Genomic DNA, 17,265 nt, shown 5'->3' on the forward strand with positions numbered 1-17,265 from the left:
AATACATACAAATTTTTCGGTTGAATATTTACTGTACCAACAACATAAATACCAAGCGATTCAAATGCAAAGTGTTACAAGTCAGGTTCTGTTTGTAATTGATCAATTAGTTTTTGTACTTCTTTTACAAATTCTGACGCGTTACTTAATTGTAAAGTTGATTCTACTGTGCACATATAGAATTCTTCTATCTTAGTTCTTATCTTATGTATCAATAGTGTGCGAAATTTATTCTACAAATCGAGTCCGCTGGTGATGTTTTATGTTCTCATATGTCTAATGAAGGACAACAAACAAAATTCCTAAGAACTAACCCAAAAATAAAATATTTTTAGGATTGTTAATAGTCTACATTCTACAATTATGGAAAGTTCAGTTAGAACAGACATCTGAAAAGAATTGCGATAGTCGCCTTTCGACGAACACATTTGTTGGTGTATGACATTTCTTTTATTTATCATCATTGTTGTGCAAGTGTCAACCAATTCTGTTTTTCTTTTGAGGTTTGATCTGTGAATTAGTTAAATAATTTTGTTTTCAACTATTTTCCCTAAGAAAAAGTATGCAGAAACGGCAAATTCAAACGTTGCACTGTCGTTTTATTTAAAATTTCGACAGTCAACGGTTTGATTATCTTTTCTCATGCGAATCGCGAGTGTGGAATTTTTTGTCTTTTGTGCTGACTTACAAAATGTTCGTCTTTTTGGTGGCCAAAATGAAACTATAATGAAATTTCCCGATTTTTAGTTCTATAAGTTATCTAATGAAACATCGGACAAGCAGAATATTTACAACATATTTTTAGCCCCGTACGAAGTACGAAGGGGCTTATAGGATTACGATGCCGTGTGTAATTGATGGAATTCGAAGCAGACGGTAAGGGCAAAGTGTTTGCCTATGTTCGTAGATAACGAATCCGCAATAAAAATTTTGTCTGTCCGTCTGTCCGTCTGTCCTTCTGTCCGTCTGTCCTTCTGTCCGTCTGTCCGTCTGTCCGTCTGTCCGTCTGTCCGTCTGTCCGTCTGTCCGTCTGTCACGTCGATATCTTGAGTAAATCAAATCCGATTTCAAATTTTTTTTTTTTCCTGAAAGGTAGTTGAAATAGTGAGGCTAAGTTCGAAGATGGACGATTTTGGGTCGACCCCTCCAGAGCTGGGGCCCCATAAGTGCTTTAACGTTGTCCAAAGATTTCTCTGGCCATTTAAAGGCTACACTTGTAAGTGATACATCAAATGAAAGGTATTTACAATACCTATCCACAAAAAAAAAGTTTATGGAAATTGGATGACCGACTCGTGAGTTAGACCCCTTGGTGTGAACTAGGTACAGGGCGGCAATCCGTTTTTGCTTGTAGGTTAGTCAAATTTGAACGGATTTAGATGGATTTTGATTTATTAGATAGGTATTGACCGTACCAATCAGGGAAAAAAAAGGTTATGAAATTCGGTTTACCGGAGCGTGAGCTAGGTCTCTTGGAGTGAGCTTATATGTGGCTACTCGGCCGTACAGTGAAGGTGGTGTTCTTTGTTAATATCTCGAGTAAAATTTAACCGAATTTCATGATTTTTTTTTTGTTTGAAAGGTACTAATGAATGTACAGCCGTTGTACTTTCCACCTCCTAATAAAATGGCCGTCGGCCGCCATTTTGGATTTTTGTAAAATCAATATAAATAGGTGAAAATGATAATTCCAAAATCACTGATCAGTGGGAAGTGTAGTTTGTGTTACTTTTGAAAGGAACGTCGTACGGGGCTTCGTAATTGCGCTATGCGCAATTTTTAAGACGTACACATTGCATAAGAATTTTACGACGTTTACGGGCGCAATAGGCTTACGGTAAGAGTAGGGCGACGGACGAAGTAGGGTCACGTGCGCAATAGATGTACGGGTTTGTACGGGGCTCAGTCGCAGACTGTTCTGACGGCTCGTTTTGTAATTTTTGATGCTCGGACAAGCAGAAGCTTTCAATAGAGAAGTGGTTTTACAATTATATTTACAATCGCCAAACAAATGCTGGATCTCGTCAAATATTTTAGTATATTCAACGCTGCGGATTACCGTTCTTTTTTCTTCTGGTAGTAGCACCTTGACCTAGTTACTTTACTAACAATTTTGAAACATTCAAATTTTGTATTGCGTAAAATCGTCCGAGAATTTCAAAATGTAGAAGACAGCTCCAGGCATTTTGTTTTTGTTTGATCGAACCTTTAATTGGAATCCAAATATCAATTGAGTTTTGACGGAAAATTAAGTTAAACTGTAGATTATTACGGGAGTTCCTTGTCAATACACTAGTAATGTGAGCACACAAGCAATTAAGTAGGAAGAGCAACAGAAACGTCGCTTATCAAATAGGACAGCAGATCATAAACAAAGTAGGAAAAAGGGACTCCAAAAATTGCTATGAACATAAAATATCAGGTACATTGCTACCATTGTCGACTCTGCTTTCACATAGAACATTTTTTCCTACCCTTCTCATTTGAGTGATCATCAACATAATTTCACATTTAGGCTTAAATCAGTCGGAAGTTTTGATTTTAATTCAGGTCATTTAAACGGTCGAAACGAAAAAGTTGATTAATTTATTTGCGGAGTAATTTTATTTTGTTGTCCATTAACTTCTCAGTAATAAAAAAAATGAAGAAAAACGAGAAGTATGTTGCTAATATTCTGCTTGTCCGAAGTTTCATTAGATAACTTTCAGAACTAAAACTCGCGAAATTTCATTATAATTTCATTTTGGCCACCAAAACGACGAACATTTTGTAAGTCAGCACAAAAGACAAAAAATTCCAAACACGCGATTCGCATGAGAAAAGATAATCAAACCGTTGACTGTCGAAATTTTAAATAAAACGACAGTGCAACGTTTGAATTTGCCTTTTCTGCATACTTTTTCTTAGGGAAAATAGTTGAAAACAAAATTATTTATCTAATTCATAGATCAAGCCTCACAAGAAAAATAGAAGCGACCATCGCAATTCTTTTCAGATGTCTGTTCTAACTGAACTTTCCATAATCGCCTCGGTATGTTGTCCACTAAAATGTCGTTACATTTTCATATTGTAGAACGTAGACTATTAACAATCCTAAAAATATTTTATTCTTCGGTTAGTTCTTAGGAATTTTGTATTTTGTCCTTCATTAGACATATGAGAACATAAAACATCACCAGCGGACTCGATTGATACATAAACTAAGTAAGAACTAAGATAGAAGAAATTGATGTGTGCAAAGTAAAGCCTCACTCTACAATCACGTAACGCGTCAGAATTTATTAAAGAAACGCGAAAACTAATTGATCAATTAAAAATAGAACCTGACTTGCATCACTTTTCATTTAAATAGGTCGGTATTTATGTAGTTGGTACAGTCATTTTTCAACCGAAAAATTTGTATGTATTGTCTCAAGAGAAATTGATAGCTTCGACTAAATTGAATGAGAGGGCAGCAGGACATGGTTATTAAATTAGCTTTCAAAGCGCTGTGGGTATTGTGGAACAAAAAACTCTTGAACCACACAGAATATAAAAACTTATTTTGAGCCCAGTTTATCGTATAGAATTTTTATTTTAAATAAATTAAAAACGATATTATTGTCCTGGCAGATATTATCGTCTCAAATTTAAAAATAAAATAAATTAAAAACGATATTATCGTCCTGGGCGATATTATCGTCTCAAATAAAAAAATAAAAAATAAAAACGATATTATCGTCCCAAAAATTATCGCCTAAAATAACGATAAAATTGTTCAGAAAAAGAAAATAACGATAATATCGTCCAGGGTATATTTTCATACAGGACGATATTAACGATAGTATCATCTAAAAAAACGATAGCATCGTCCAAAAAAACACCGCCAAAGACTGTCCCAAGCCAGTTTGAAATAGAGTGGAGGGAATGAAGTTTAACGAGGACGTAGCAGTAGATTAGGATTAGGATTAGATAGATCCTAAGGCTAAATGAATCTTGAGCTGGAAGTCGAAAGAGTTGGGGTTAAGGGACCAACGTTGAGGTGAAACAACACGATCGGGAAGCCAAAGGATAGAACGATCCCATAATTCTTATTAGCTACTAGGTTAAGCTTTTAAAGGACGTCCTTTAAAAGACGCCAATAACCTTTTTCTCAGATAGGTTCAAAAGAATGGGCAACGCTTTATGAAAAAGAATGTTCAAAAAGAGTAACACTACCCCGTCGGGCACTCTGCACTTTGATAGGCACTGTGGTCCCGGAACGTGCAGAAATGTGCGGGTCAGAGCTCGGGGATTACCGGGGGCGAGCAAAGTAAAGCTTTCATACTCACCACCTCGCAGTAGCAAGCGTGGTGTTTTAATGCTAGAGACCTTCAAACGAAGCCACAACGAATTATACATTGCCAGAACATTGTCGTCAAGACAAAAAATGCAAGAAATGGAAGAAGAGCTAGAAAAGATAAAATGGGATGTTGTAAGAGTGAGCGAAGTGAGAAAACCTGGAGAGGAATGCCTGAAATTACAATCAGGGCATACATTCTTCTACCGAGGAAGTGACAGTCAGATGTTGGATTGTTCATAAACAAGCGGTGGTCGGATCGCATAACTCACACGAAAAACATATCCGATCGAGTGATATACGTAAGCCTGAAGATAAATAACAGATACAGTGTTAAATTAATTCAGGTTTACGCACCCACGTCCACCCATGATGACGAAGAAGTAGAAAGATTCTATGAAGATGTCGTGAAAGCTCTGGACGAAAACCCATCACATTACCAATATCTAATCGGTGATTTCAATGCGAAGCTGGGAAAACGAGAAGAAGACTCAGAAGTTTCTATTGGTAGTTTTAGCAACGACCAAAGAAATGAGCGTGGAAATACTTTACTCAACTTCCTACAGCAACACAATTTGTACGCAATGAATTCATTTTTTGCCGGAAAGCCTCAAAGGAAATGGACTTGGGCTAGTGCAGATGGTGTAACGAAAAATGAGATCGATTACATCATAACTGGCTGTAAGTCAACCGTTAAGAACGTTACGGTCCTAAACAATTTTTCAACCGGTAGTGATCACCGAATGGTTCGTGCAAGAGTCACGTTAAATACCAGATTTCAAAGATCACAACTAGTTCAGAAAAGTGAAAGGATTGACGTACAACGGCTTTACACACAAAATGAAGAATTTGCTACGAAAATGACTGCCGAATTAGATAACGTCAACAATCAATGTGAAACATTGGACGAATTGAATACCAAAATCGTCGATACAATAATGGGATTCATGAAACGTTAGACCTGATCGCAAGCAGAGCAGAGTTGGTAAAAAACGGAGGGCGAGATTCGGTGGAATACCGGAACTTGTCTAAAAGTATCAACAAAGCAAGGAGATCAGATGAAAGAAAATATAATGTCCAATTGGCTCAATTTGTTTTCTTCAGCAAGACAGAGTCCAACGGAAGAAACCGAAGATAGACCAATAATAAGAAACGTGGGATCGGAGGATATGCCCGACATAACTGTTGATGAAGTCAAGGCCGCAGTAGCCGAGATGAAAAACAAAAAGTCTCCCGGAGAAGATGGTGTTCCAGTGGAAGCCATTAAACTGGGTGGAGACTCCTTATTAAAGGCAATCACGGCTTTGTTTAATCAATGTCTCCAATGGGAAGAAGTACCAGAAGCCTGGGAAAATGCGGTAATTACATTGCTGCATAAAAAAGGAGACATAACAAAGCTGGAAAATTACCGGCCCATAAGCCGGTCAACACTCTACAAGTTGTTTATGAAAATCATTACGAAGAGGAACACTAACAAGTTCGACTTCTACCAACCTGTTGAACAAGCTGCTTTCAGATCTGGTTTCAGCACAAACGACCATTTGCAGGTGATAAGAACGCTTATTCACGGAGATTCTGCATAGTATTTTTAAGAAGTTAAACTGGAGTAAAATGGGAATAAAGATAAATGGAGAGTACCTGAGCAATTTCCGTTTCGCTGATGACATTGTACCGATAGCAGCGAATCTAGGTCAGGATGAGATTTACTCGATTTATGTGCAAAAAACACTTAGGGCCGAGTAGCGGCCTTAGTCCAAGGGCCCAAATTTGAAACTTTTTTCGCCACGCTCTTTTCGGTATTCAATTACCTTCCATAAAAAAGTAAATCTAGCAAAATCAGATGAGATTTACTCGATTTATGTGCAAAAAACACTTAGGCCCGAGTAGCGGCCACATATAATGCCAGAACATTGTCGTCAAGACAAAAAATGCAAGAAATGGAAGAAGAGCTAGAAAAGATAAAATGGGATGTTGTGGGAGTGAGCGAAGTGAGAAAACCTGGAGAGGAATGCCTGAAATTACAATCAGGGCATACATTCTTCTACCGAGGAAGTGACAGTCAGATGCTGATGCACAGTGTCGGATTGTTCAGAAACAAGCGGTGGTCGGATCGCATAACTCCGTACAACGGCTTTACACACAAAATGAAGAATTTGCTACGAAAATGACTGCCGAATTAGATAACGTCAACAATCAATGTGAAACATTGGACGAATTGAATACCAAAATCGTCGATACAATAATGGGTTTCATGAAATCCAAATGCAAATCCGTCCAAGGGAAAGAATCAAAACTCAGCAGAGAAACATTAGACCTGATCGCAAGCAGAGCAGAGTTGGTAAAAAACGGAGGACGAGATTCGGTGGAATACCGGAACTTGTCTAAAAGTATCAACAAAGCAAGGAGATCAGATGAAAGAAAATATAATGTCCAATTGGCTCAAAACATAATTGAAGCTAACTGTAATATGAAAGTCCTAAGGAGAAAAATGACAAACGCCAAAAAAGAAATCTTCAAATTACGAGACAAAACAGGAACGATCCAAACGGATCGAAATGCGATATTAAATATTGCAACAGAATTTTATGAGAATTTGTTTTCTTCAGCAAGACAGAGTCCAACGGAAGAAACCGAAGATAGACCAATAATAAGAAACGTGGGATCGGATGATATGCCCGACATAACTGTTGATAAAGTCAAGGCCGCAGTAGCCGATATGAAAAACAAAAAGTCTCCAGGAGAAGATGGTGTTCCAGTGGAAGCCATTAAACTAGGTGGAGACTCCTTATTAAAGGCAATCACGGCTTTGTTTAATCAATGTCTCCAATGGGAAGAAGTACCAGAAGCTTAAGAAAATGCGGTAATTACATTGCTGCATAAAAAAGGAGACATAACAAAGCTGGAAAATTACCGACCCATAAGCCTATTGTCAATACTCTACAAGTTGTTTATGAAAATCATTACGAAGAGGAACACTAACAAGTTCGACTTCTACCAACCTGTTGAACAAGCTGCTTTCAGATCTGGTTTCAGCACAAACGACCATTTGCAAGTGATGAGAAGTGTCGTGAATACAACATCGACATAGTCTTGCTATTCATAGACTTCGAAAAAGCTTTCGATTCAGTGGAAACATTGTCGATATTGGACGCATTAGACGAATGTAGAGTAGACTCAAGGTACTCCAACACAATTCGATATGTGTACAAAAATGCTACTTCATGTATAAAACTTCATAAGAGCACGGAGAAATTCAGAATTGGCCGAGGTGTAAGGCAGGGTGACACCATTTCACCGAAATTATTCACTGCGATTCTGCAGAGTGTTTTTAGGAAGTTAAACTGGAGTAAAATGGGAATAAAGATAAATGGAGAGTACCTGAGCAATCTCCGCTTCGCTGATGACATTGTACCGATAGCAGCGAATCTAGGTCAGGCTCAGCTTATGTTACAACAGTTAAGTGAAGATGCAAACAAAGTTGGCCTCAAGATGAACTTATCGAAAACAAAAGTCATGACCAACATCGGGGACGATAGAGAAATCAAAATTGGTGACACTGTCATTGAACGAGTCGACAGCTACGTATATCTAGGACATAAGCTGAAGTTAGGTCTGGACAACCAAACTGCAGAAATAAGACGTAGGATTGGTCTTGCATGGGCAGCGTTCGGAAAACTCAGACTAACTTTCAAAAGCAAAATTAATAATAGTCTGAAACGCAAAGTTTTCGACACTTGTGTCCTTCCAGTGCTCACTTATGGAGCGGAAACGTTAACTTTAACGAAAGCATCCGAAGAAAAATTGAGAGTGACACAAAAGAGCCATGGAACGGAGTATGCTTGGAATAACACTCAGAGACAGAATGACGAATCAATGGATTCGACAACAAACCAGGGTCGTTGATGTCATGGAAAGAATAGCATCTCTGAAATGGAGCTGGGCGGGACATATTGCAAGAAGGACAGACGAACGTTGGACCAAAAAGATCATGAACTGGCGACCATATAAAAGACGAGCTATAGGTAGACCACCAGAGAGATGGACAAACGGAATTAAGAATATTGCAGGTACAAACTGGCAGCAAATGGCAATGGATCGTACGAAATGGAAAGAAGTTGGAGAGGCCTACATCCAGCAGTGGATAGAAACAGGCTGAAAAAGAAGAAGAAGAAGCGGCCTTAGTCCAAATGAAACAAAAACTAGCAAAATCGGACCTTAGTTTTGTCGATACCAATCGGGGAAAAAAAGAATTTTGAAAAAAGGTTGTGATTTACTCAAGCTAGAGGGGTCACGGTCAGACGGACAGACGAACATTTTTTTTATTGCGGATTCGTTATCTATGAACATAGACAAATGCTTTGCCCTTACCGTCTGTCTCCAATTCAACATGTTACAAACGGCATATTAATCTTATAAGACCTCAGTACTTCGTACGGGGCTAAAAATGTCCGTCTGTCCGTGAACCCTCGAGCTTGAGTAAATCACAACCTTTTTTCAAAATTCTTTTTTACCCCGATTGGTATCGACAAAAGTAAGGTCAAGTTCGAAAATGGGTGTTTTTCAGTCTTTCGACGATATCTACCGAAAAACGCACGCAATAGCTGCTTGTGATGTATGAAATGAAAGGTATTGACGAGTAGAACAAAGTTGCTAAACATTGTTTTTGGGTAAGATGCAACGCGGGCTTGTTGGGAGGGCTCAAAGAACGTTACTCGGCCCTAAGTGTTTTTTGCACATAAATTGAGTAAATCTCATCCGATTTTGCTAGTTTTTGTTTCATTTGAGAGATAATTCAATACCGAATGGAATAAAGGGAAAAAATTTTGGGTTTCTAAAATAATGTCGTAAATTGTTGGTTTTATTTGAGAGGTACTTCGTACGGGCTTTCGTAATTGCGCTATGCGCAATTTTAAAAATGAACACTTTCAGTAAATTTGACCATGCCCACCTTGACTTGCATTTTGGTAACAGATGCATTAGAGGGTTGTAGACGTATTAGGGTTCCGGACGTATTACGGCTACGGACGTATTATGGTTACGGACGAAATAGAATTACGGGTCGTACGGGGTTAAGTCGCAGCAAACGCTCCGACTGTTCTGATGCCTTGTTTTTATTGTGGATTCGTCATCTATAATCATAGAGAAATGCTTTGCCCTTACCGTCTGCTTCGAATTCCACATGTTACAAACGGCATGGTGTTCTTATAAGCCCCTTACGGGGCTAAAAAACAGACTAATCATACATATTAGGACACTGGTACACTGACCACTGACCCTACTTCAGTAGAACATTACAAAAAATGAATGGTTGGACTTACCTGGCTAATGTTTAAATCTTGACATATACATAAAACAGATGGAATGAAATAGTTGTCAATAACCAATGCAGTCATTGTGAAGAAATATATGACACCAATAAAATGCAAAACAATTGCACCTTGAAGACGTTGCTCCTCTATGGAAAAAAAAAATCTTAACAATTTTCTATTTCATGGATCAAACAAATTTTTGGTGTGTATTACGTGTGAATAAATCGTCGGGAAATTCATCAATTGATGACGATTCTCCACATTCTTCCTCCTCATCGCCTTCATGAATGTGATAGCTACGTTCGTTTTTCCATGGAAACCAATGGTGTAATAGATGTTCTTCTTTGGCAAGTGGTATTACCAAGGTCGTGCTGTTTTTCGGCACAACGCTATATATTACGTTCGATTCATTGCCTGAAATATTAATTTTGCTCATTGTTCATTGCTAAAATACACTATACGGAAACAACTGGGATTGGGGCGTGTGGGGTTGAAATCGATAGTTGAAGGTACCCTGATGACGAAACAACAAGAATTTCGACGGCCCAGGACCCTTCAAAGTTTTCATACTTTTTGAAATTTTTGTTCTTTTTTAAGATTTTTTGATGTGGAAGGTTCACTGATGACAATTTTTTCGGCAGCAAAAGCACTCCCAGGGCACCAGGGCTCTCCAAGGTTTTGACTTTTTTTTTAAATTTTCGTATTTTGTTGTTGTTGTTGCCCCTCCCCGAGGCACCAGTGCTATCACAAGATTTTTTTTCCAATTTTTATACTAAATGCAAATACCATCAACTTCATTTTCCTTCACACACTCAACTTCATTTTCGTTGTACAAATTGGCGACCACTACACTCTGCACTACAAAATCCTTTTTTTTATTTATATGCGTGTTTATTTCGCAAAAACCATCCTTGTTTAAAAAAAAATTAACAAAGAAATTATTCTAATTAGTTTATCAAATATGTTTGTAACGGCATTAGCATCATTTTCGAACTTTTTCAAAAAAAAATTCTTTGTACAAACAAATAATTTTTACTATCCCTATTTAGGAATCCTTTCTCCGAACTTTCGAATGTCAGCACCACCGATTCAGAGACGGAAGAAGATTATACTGACTGCAGTTAGACAGATTCATGCAAAAAAGGAATATATAAAAATTTGGACGGCCCTGGCACCCCATGGAGGGGCTTCCACGCACCAATTACTTTTGTTATCAGGGAACCTTCTACTGTCGATTCCGTGAAAAAAAACTGGCAAATGTTGAGGAAAGAATAGGATTCAAACGGAAGAAAGCAAAATCATCTGCCACTTTTTTAAGCAAATTTTTTGATAAAACTTTTGCGTACTTTCCTCATCAGCTGCCATTTGTAACGCATATCTTTTTGCGTGTCGAATCTGTAAGCGTCACCCACGCCGATATCATTCCTTTTGTAAGTGGATAACAGGACTTGCATCACACTTCCACTGTAAGTTTTGGGCGATAAATATTATCTATAAATTTATGTATATTTATGTGCGGACAAACAAACTCAAGACCGATTTCTCCGAAGACAATAAAATCTTCAGCCCAACCCTCTCTTGCCCCCCTTATACCGATCCTCATATTAAAGACCCCAACAATAGGTGGACGTCATTCTTAGGCTTACAAACGCAATAGGGTTACGGACGTACTAGGCTTACGGCCATACTAGGCTTACGGCCGCACTAGACTTATGAACGCACTAGGATTACCGGGGCACTAGGATTTTACGCATGCACTACCCTTGCTGCCGCACTAGGTTTATGGACGAACCACGAACTCTGCCTATAGACTAGGCTACTTCAAATATATTTTTTTAAATAAAAAAACTATAAAAAAATTATTACAGTATCTAAACGAAATCACAACGATCAGGGAATCATAGATTATTAAGTGGGTAGACCGTCTCCCTTTATTTCATAAATTTTATGTCGTTTAATCAGGAGCCCCAAACAACTCACCACTTATCAATTCACTAATAACCAAATGCCTTGAGAGTAATACGATTAGCGTAACTAGCAGTATGTGTTTCATTTCAAAAACTAAATTCAATTTTAACGCAAAGAAAAATAATTAGAAATTTATTCAATAACTGTTGAATAAAAAATTGAACTATTTTATTTGCCAACTTTTTTCTTTTGAAATAAAAAAAAATGTTATTTCGTGTCGACCGGTTTGTAATCTACTAAAGTACTGTTCGTTCCGATACCTCCTTTTACACTTAGACAGAAACCGTCTGTTCTCAACGAGTGGGTCAATTTTACTTAATTCGGTAGATTTTGTACATGCGTTTGCTGGATTAAAGCAGATATCGATGTTATCGCTGGTCCGTGATTGATTTCTTTGATTTTGGTCTTTGTGCTTAACTAAAAATAATTTCAATTTTTCGGAGCTGATTGCTGTAAACATGTTGTTATGCTTATGCAACGCAAACTTATAAGTATTTTAGGAATGGTCATTCCTTTGTTCACAAATAGATTTTTTCACGAATTACATTTTTGAAAGAAATTTTAGAAAATATGAAGAATTTTCGAGAGTTTTAGAATCCATCTGACAAAATGTTGTGATTTTAGTTGGTACATGGAATATTGGCAACGAAAAATCAACGATCCATCAGAACAGTCGGAGCATTTGCTTCGACTGAGCCCTGTACAAACCCGTATATCTATTGCGTACGTGACCCTAGTGCGTATGTGACCCTACTTTGACCGTAAGCCTATTGCGCCGGTTAATGTAGTTAAAGTAAAATTATTATGTAATGTGTACATCTTACAAATTGCGCATAGCGCAATTACGAAGCCCCGTACGACGTTCCTTTCAAATGGAACAAAAATTTCAAATCGCCCTAAAAATTTTATTTTTAGCCCCGTACGAAGTACGAAGGGGCTTATAGGATTACGATGCCGTGTGTAATTGATGGAATTCGAAGCAGAAGGTAAGGGCAAAGTGTTTGCCTATGTTCATAGATGACGAATCCGCAATAAAAATTTGAGCCGTCTGTCCGTCACGTCGATATCTTGAGTAAATCAAATCCGATTTCAAATTTTTTTCCCTGAAAGATAGTCAAAATAGTGAGGCTAAGTGCGAAGATGGGCATATTCGGGTCGGCCGTTCGTGAGTTAGGGCCACCTAAGTGATTTAAGGTCTTATGGCGATACTTATGGCAAAATAAACGATGCAAAATAAATGTAAATGACAAGGCAAATGATAGGTATTGTCAATACCAATCCAGGAAAAAAAAGTTTTTTAAAATCGGGTGAGTGGACAGTGAGTTAGGGCCTTAGAAGTGAAATGCTACTAGGGCCCTATATGTTACATAGAACTTGAGTAAATTTCATTCGTTTTTCGTAATTTTTGTTTGATTTGGAAGGTAATCGAAGGCCGAATAGAATGTTGTTGAACAAAAATTAAATTTGGGTCCTTGGCCTCAGGCCGCTACTAATGCCCTATGTGTATTTCACATATAACTCGAGTAAATTTTATCCGTTTTTCGTAATTACTCGGCGCCGGCTAGCCGAGTGTAGATGTGTCGGCGGCGGCGCGCTGAAAACGATATTTCTCGGCGGCTCAACTCAACCGCGGCGCGCTGATAGATTTCAAATTATTTTTAAAAAAATCTAAAAACTCATACAAAAGTCAATGTTTTTACAGATAGTTCGACATTAGAATACCTACTTCATATCTTTAATCTTATAATCTTAATCTTAAAAATTTAATTCGACTAGAACAATGAACTGGGTGTGTTAATAGTCGAAAGAACAACAAACCTTTTAAAGTTCATTGTTAAAAGCCAATAGTATTTCCTAATTACTTTAATGGTATGGCTCGAGTTAATCTTTGATAATATGCAGAGGGATGGTCCATAAAGAACATAACGGAAAAGTGTCATAGAGGTAGGTCTGGACATTTTGTTACAGATAGTGCTAAATAGAACTATATCGAAACTTAGTTACGAGATATGCTGGTAAGTCTGGAAAATGCAGACTTTCTTTGAGAATTTCTTTGTGTTCTTTCATGAATCTATAGACTCACAATTAATTAATTTTAGGAAATGTAATTTTCTGAAAGCCATTCCTACGGTGGGAGAATTATGAGAACTTATAATTTTAGTAATTACAATCCAACTGACGATATACATTCCACATACGATTTACACGTTATAATACATACGTAAATGTCGTAACGTGGGTAATGCATGTGGAGTGAATAGCGTCGATTGGATTGTAATTGCAAGGTGAGGTTGTAGTCGACTATTTTTTTTTTTCAAACTTTTTAAAGACATCGAATTTGACGAGAGCTACCAGTCTCGCACGGCAAAAAATAGAGTTTTCTGCCCCAAACACCAGTCTTTCATAATCAGCTTTAAGAATACATATACATGACCGCTTTTGAAAACTTTATTGTGGAAAGGTTTATCAGTATTATGATGGCGGAAATACGTAATTCAGGAAACATTTTCACATGCGAAACTAAAAACGCCTTTTTCAACACAAGATATTTGTAATATGGCATTGAGGCAGATTGCGTTTTTAATTTAGTTGATGTAGAACGATCAAAAAACAATTAATTTTTCAATACAAATTGTATTGACAGTCGACTTATAAATCGAATGCTTTATGTCAATAATAACGAGCCGTCAGAACAGTCGGAGCGTTCGCTGCGACTGAGCCCCGTAAAAACCCGTACATCTATTGCGTACGCGACCCTAGTTCGTCGGTCGCCCTACTCTTACCCTAAACCTACTAACCTAAAATTCTTATGAAATGTGCACGTCTTAAAAATTGCGCATAGCGCAATTACGAAGCCCCGTACGACGTTCCTTTCAACTGTAACCCAAACTTACAAATTTTTGCAACAATTTATATTAACCTATATTTACCTATAAATAAACATTTTACTAATAAATATGCTAGTATATAGCTCAAAAGAACTATCTACATCGTTATATAGCTCAATATCGCTGTATATATTTATAAATATATATCCATATTTGGGATGCTTGAAACACCACACACACATAACCAATCACTTCCCACTGATCAGTAACTTTGTAAGTATCATTTTCACCGATTTCTATTGTTTTTACAAAAATCCAAAATGGCGGCCGACGGCCATTTTGTTAGGAGGTGGAAATTAGTACAGCTGCTTTACATTCAATAATACCTTTCAAACAAAAAAAAATTGATGAAATTCGGTCAAAGTTTACTCGATATATTAACAAACGAGCCGTCAGAACAGTCGGAGCGTTTGCTGCGACTGAGCCCCGTACAAACCCGTACATCTAATGCGTACGTGACCCTAGTTCGTCCGTCGCCCTACTCTTACCGTAAGCCTACTGCGCCCGTAAACGTCGGTAAAGTAAAATTCTTATGAAATGTGTACGTCTTAAAAATGCGCATAGCGCAATTACGAAGCCCCGTACGACGTTCCTTTCAAATGTAACACAAATTTCGAATTGACCTAAAATTAAGTAAGTATCATTTTCACCGATTTATATTGATTTTACAAAAATCCAAAATGGCGGCCGACGGCCATTTTGTTAGGAGGTGGAATGTAGTACGGCTGCTTTACATTCGTTAGTACCTTTCAAACAAAAAAAAATTGAAATTCGGTCAGTTTACTCGAGATATTAACAAAAAACACCACCTTCAATGTACGGCCGAGTAGCCACATATAAGCTCACTCCAAGAGACCTAGCTCACGCTCCGGTGAATCGAATTTCATAAACTTTTTTTTCCCTGATTGGTACGGTTAATACCTATCTAATAAAGCAAAATCCATCTAAATACGTTCAAATTTAGCCAACCTACAAGCAAAAACGGCTTGCCGCCCTGTACCTAGTTCACACCAAGGGGTCTAACTCACGAGTCGGTCATCCAATTTTCATAAACTTTTTTTTTGTCGATCGGTATTGTAAATACCTTTCATTTGACGTATCACTTACAAGTGTAGTGCTTAAATGTCTGGAGATATCGTCGAAAAACAGTTAGGCACTTATTGGGCCCCAGCTCCGGAAGGGTCGACCCAAAATTGCCCATCTTCGAACTTAGCCTCACTATTTTGACTATCTTTCAGGAAAAAAAAAATTTTGAAATCGGATTTGATTGACTCAAGATAACGACGTGACAGACGGACGGACGGACGGACAAAATTTTTATTGCGGATTCGTTATCTATGAACATAGGCAAACACTTTGCCCTTACCGTTTGCTTCGAATTCCATCAATTACACACGGCATCGTAATCCTATAAGCCCCCTCGTACTTCGTACGGGCTAAAAACACCACGTTCACTGTACGGCCGAGTAGCCACATATAAGCTCACTCCAAGAGACCTAGCTCACGCTTCTGTAAACCGAATTCCATGAACTTTTTTTGCCCTGATTGGTACGGTCAATACTTATCTAATAAAGCAAAATCCATCGAAATCCGTTCAAATTTGGCCAACCTACAAGCAAAAACGGCTTGCCACCCTGTACCTACATCACTCAAAGGGGTCTAACTAGATAGATAGATAGATAGATAGATAGGAGTTTTGGAGGGTCCAACCATCGGTCGAACAGGAACCTGGATCTACGATCCTTTGTTCCAAGCCCCCTTTCCTTCGTTTATTGAAAACAAAAGAAAAGTTAAATTTTACATAGTTTGACAACAAAATGGGGTATTTAAAGTTAGCATTCCTGTAGAAATAGAGTCACAGTTTGAAAACAATTAAATTAATTAGAGTTAAAGTTAGATATAAATTGTATGAAGTCCAAATCAAAGTCAAAATCATAATCCAAATCACAGCCATGGTAGAATCGCACAGGGTTAAAGTCCAAAAGATCATGGGTCGTCTTCAACCATTACACGTCGTCATTTGCCATACAGCATCGTATCGTATCCTGTCGCATACCTTTCAGCACGCAAACCTCTGGGTTCTCTTAAGGAAAGTGGCCAGATAGCTCATGTTTAAATTGGTGAGGAACAATTCTTCACCTTTGAGAGACGGTTTACCAAAGAAAGTATTCCTAATAGCCCTATATCTCCGGCAATTACCGATCACGTGCGATCCTGTTTCATCGTCCAAACCACACAAACATCTGGGATTATCAGTATAACCGATATTAAAGAGATGCTTATTGAGATCGCAGTGGTCTGTCACTGCTTCAACCACTCTCTTTATGTCAGATTTCCGAAGGCTTAACAGACTTTGGCTAACTTCAAGGCACGGATATTTACAGAACAATTTGGTGTGTTTGGCTCCCACGTATTCATTCCAGACTTTCTTGTGTTCTTTTGCCAGCCACTTTTTCACTATATCCTTCCTCAATCTTTTTGATATGCCAAAAACCGGTTCTGGACCGACGAAATTCATATCTGCTCCTTTTCCAGCAAGTTCGTCTGCCATTTCATTACCAGCCACCCCTTCGTGCCCTGGGACCCAAAGTACTGTGACTTTGTTGGAGTTTCCCAGTTGATTGAGAAGGTTTTTGCATTCACAGACTGCTTTTGAACTAACCACTGGGGCACTAATTGCTTCAATGGCGGATTGACTGTCCGTACATATGTAAACCTCTTGGTTGGACACTTGATCGATTAGTTCTTTGTCACACAGTTCCGATATCGCAAACAGTTCAGT

General features: G+C 38.0%; 1 protein-coding gene and 1 long non-coding RNA gene across 2 annotated transcripts in view; one reads left to right on the forward strand and one right to left on the reverse strand.

Annotated features, from left to right (window-relative positions):
• The window catches only part of LOC119079783, a 31,358-nt gene extending 29,891 nt beyond the window's left edge, over positions 1–1,467 (forward strand). Inside the window, exon 3 of the long non-coding RNA XR_005088232.1 lies at positions 1,403–1,467. This is a non-coding gene — a long non-coding RNA (uncharacterized LOC119079783). The remainder of the gene's footprint in view (positions 1–1,402) is intronic.
• The window catches only part of LOC119079782 (sodium/potassium/calcium exchanger 3-like), a 43,200-nt gene extending 31,418 nt beyond the window's left edge, over positions 1–11,782 (reverse strand). The window contains exons 1-3 of the mRNA XM_037187853.1: positions 11,608–11,782; positions 9,841–10,041; positions 9,637–9,773 (exon numbers count right to left, since the gene is read on the reverse strand). Of these exons, the coding sequence (XP_037043748.1) occupies positions 9,637–9,773; positions 9,841–10,041; positions 11,608–11,680 (411 nt within the window). The 5' untranslated portion in view covers positions 11,681–11,782. The remainder of the gene's footprint in view (positions 1–9,636; positions 9,774–9,840; positions 10,042–11,607) is intronic.
• Between the last annotated feature and the right edge of the window lie 5,483 nt (positions 11,783–17,265).

The sequence above is a fragment of the Bradysia coprophila genome, unplaced genomic scaffold (genome assembly GCF_014529535.1).
Source record: "Bradysia coprophila strain Holo2 unplaced genomic scaffold, BU_Bcop_v1 contig_333, whole genome shotgun sequence".
In the NCBI taxonomy this organism is placed as follows: Eukaryota; Metazoa; Arthropoda; class Insecta; order Diptera; family Sciaridae; genus Bradysia; species Bradysia coprophila.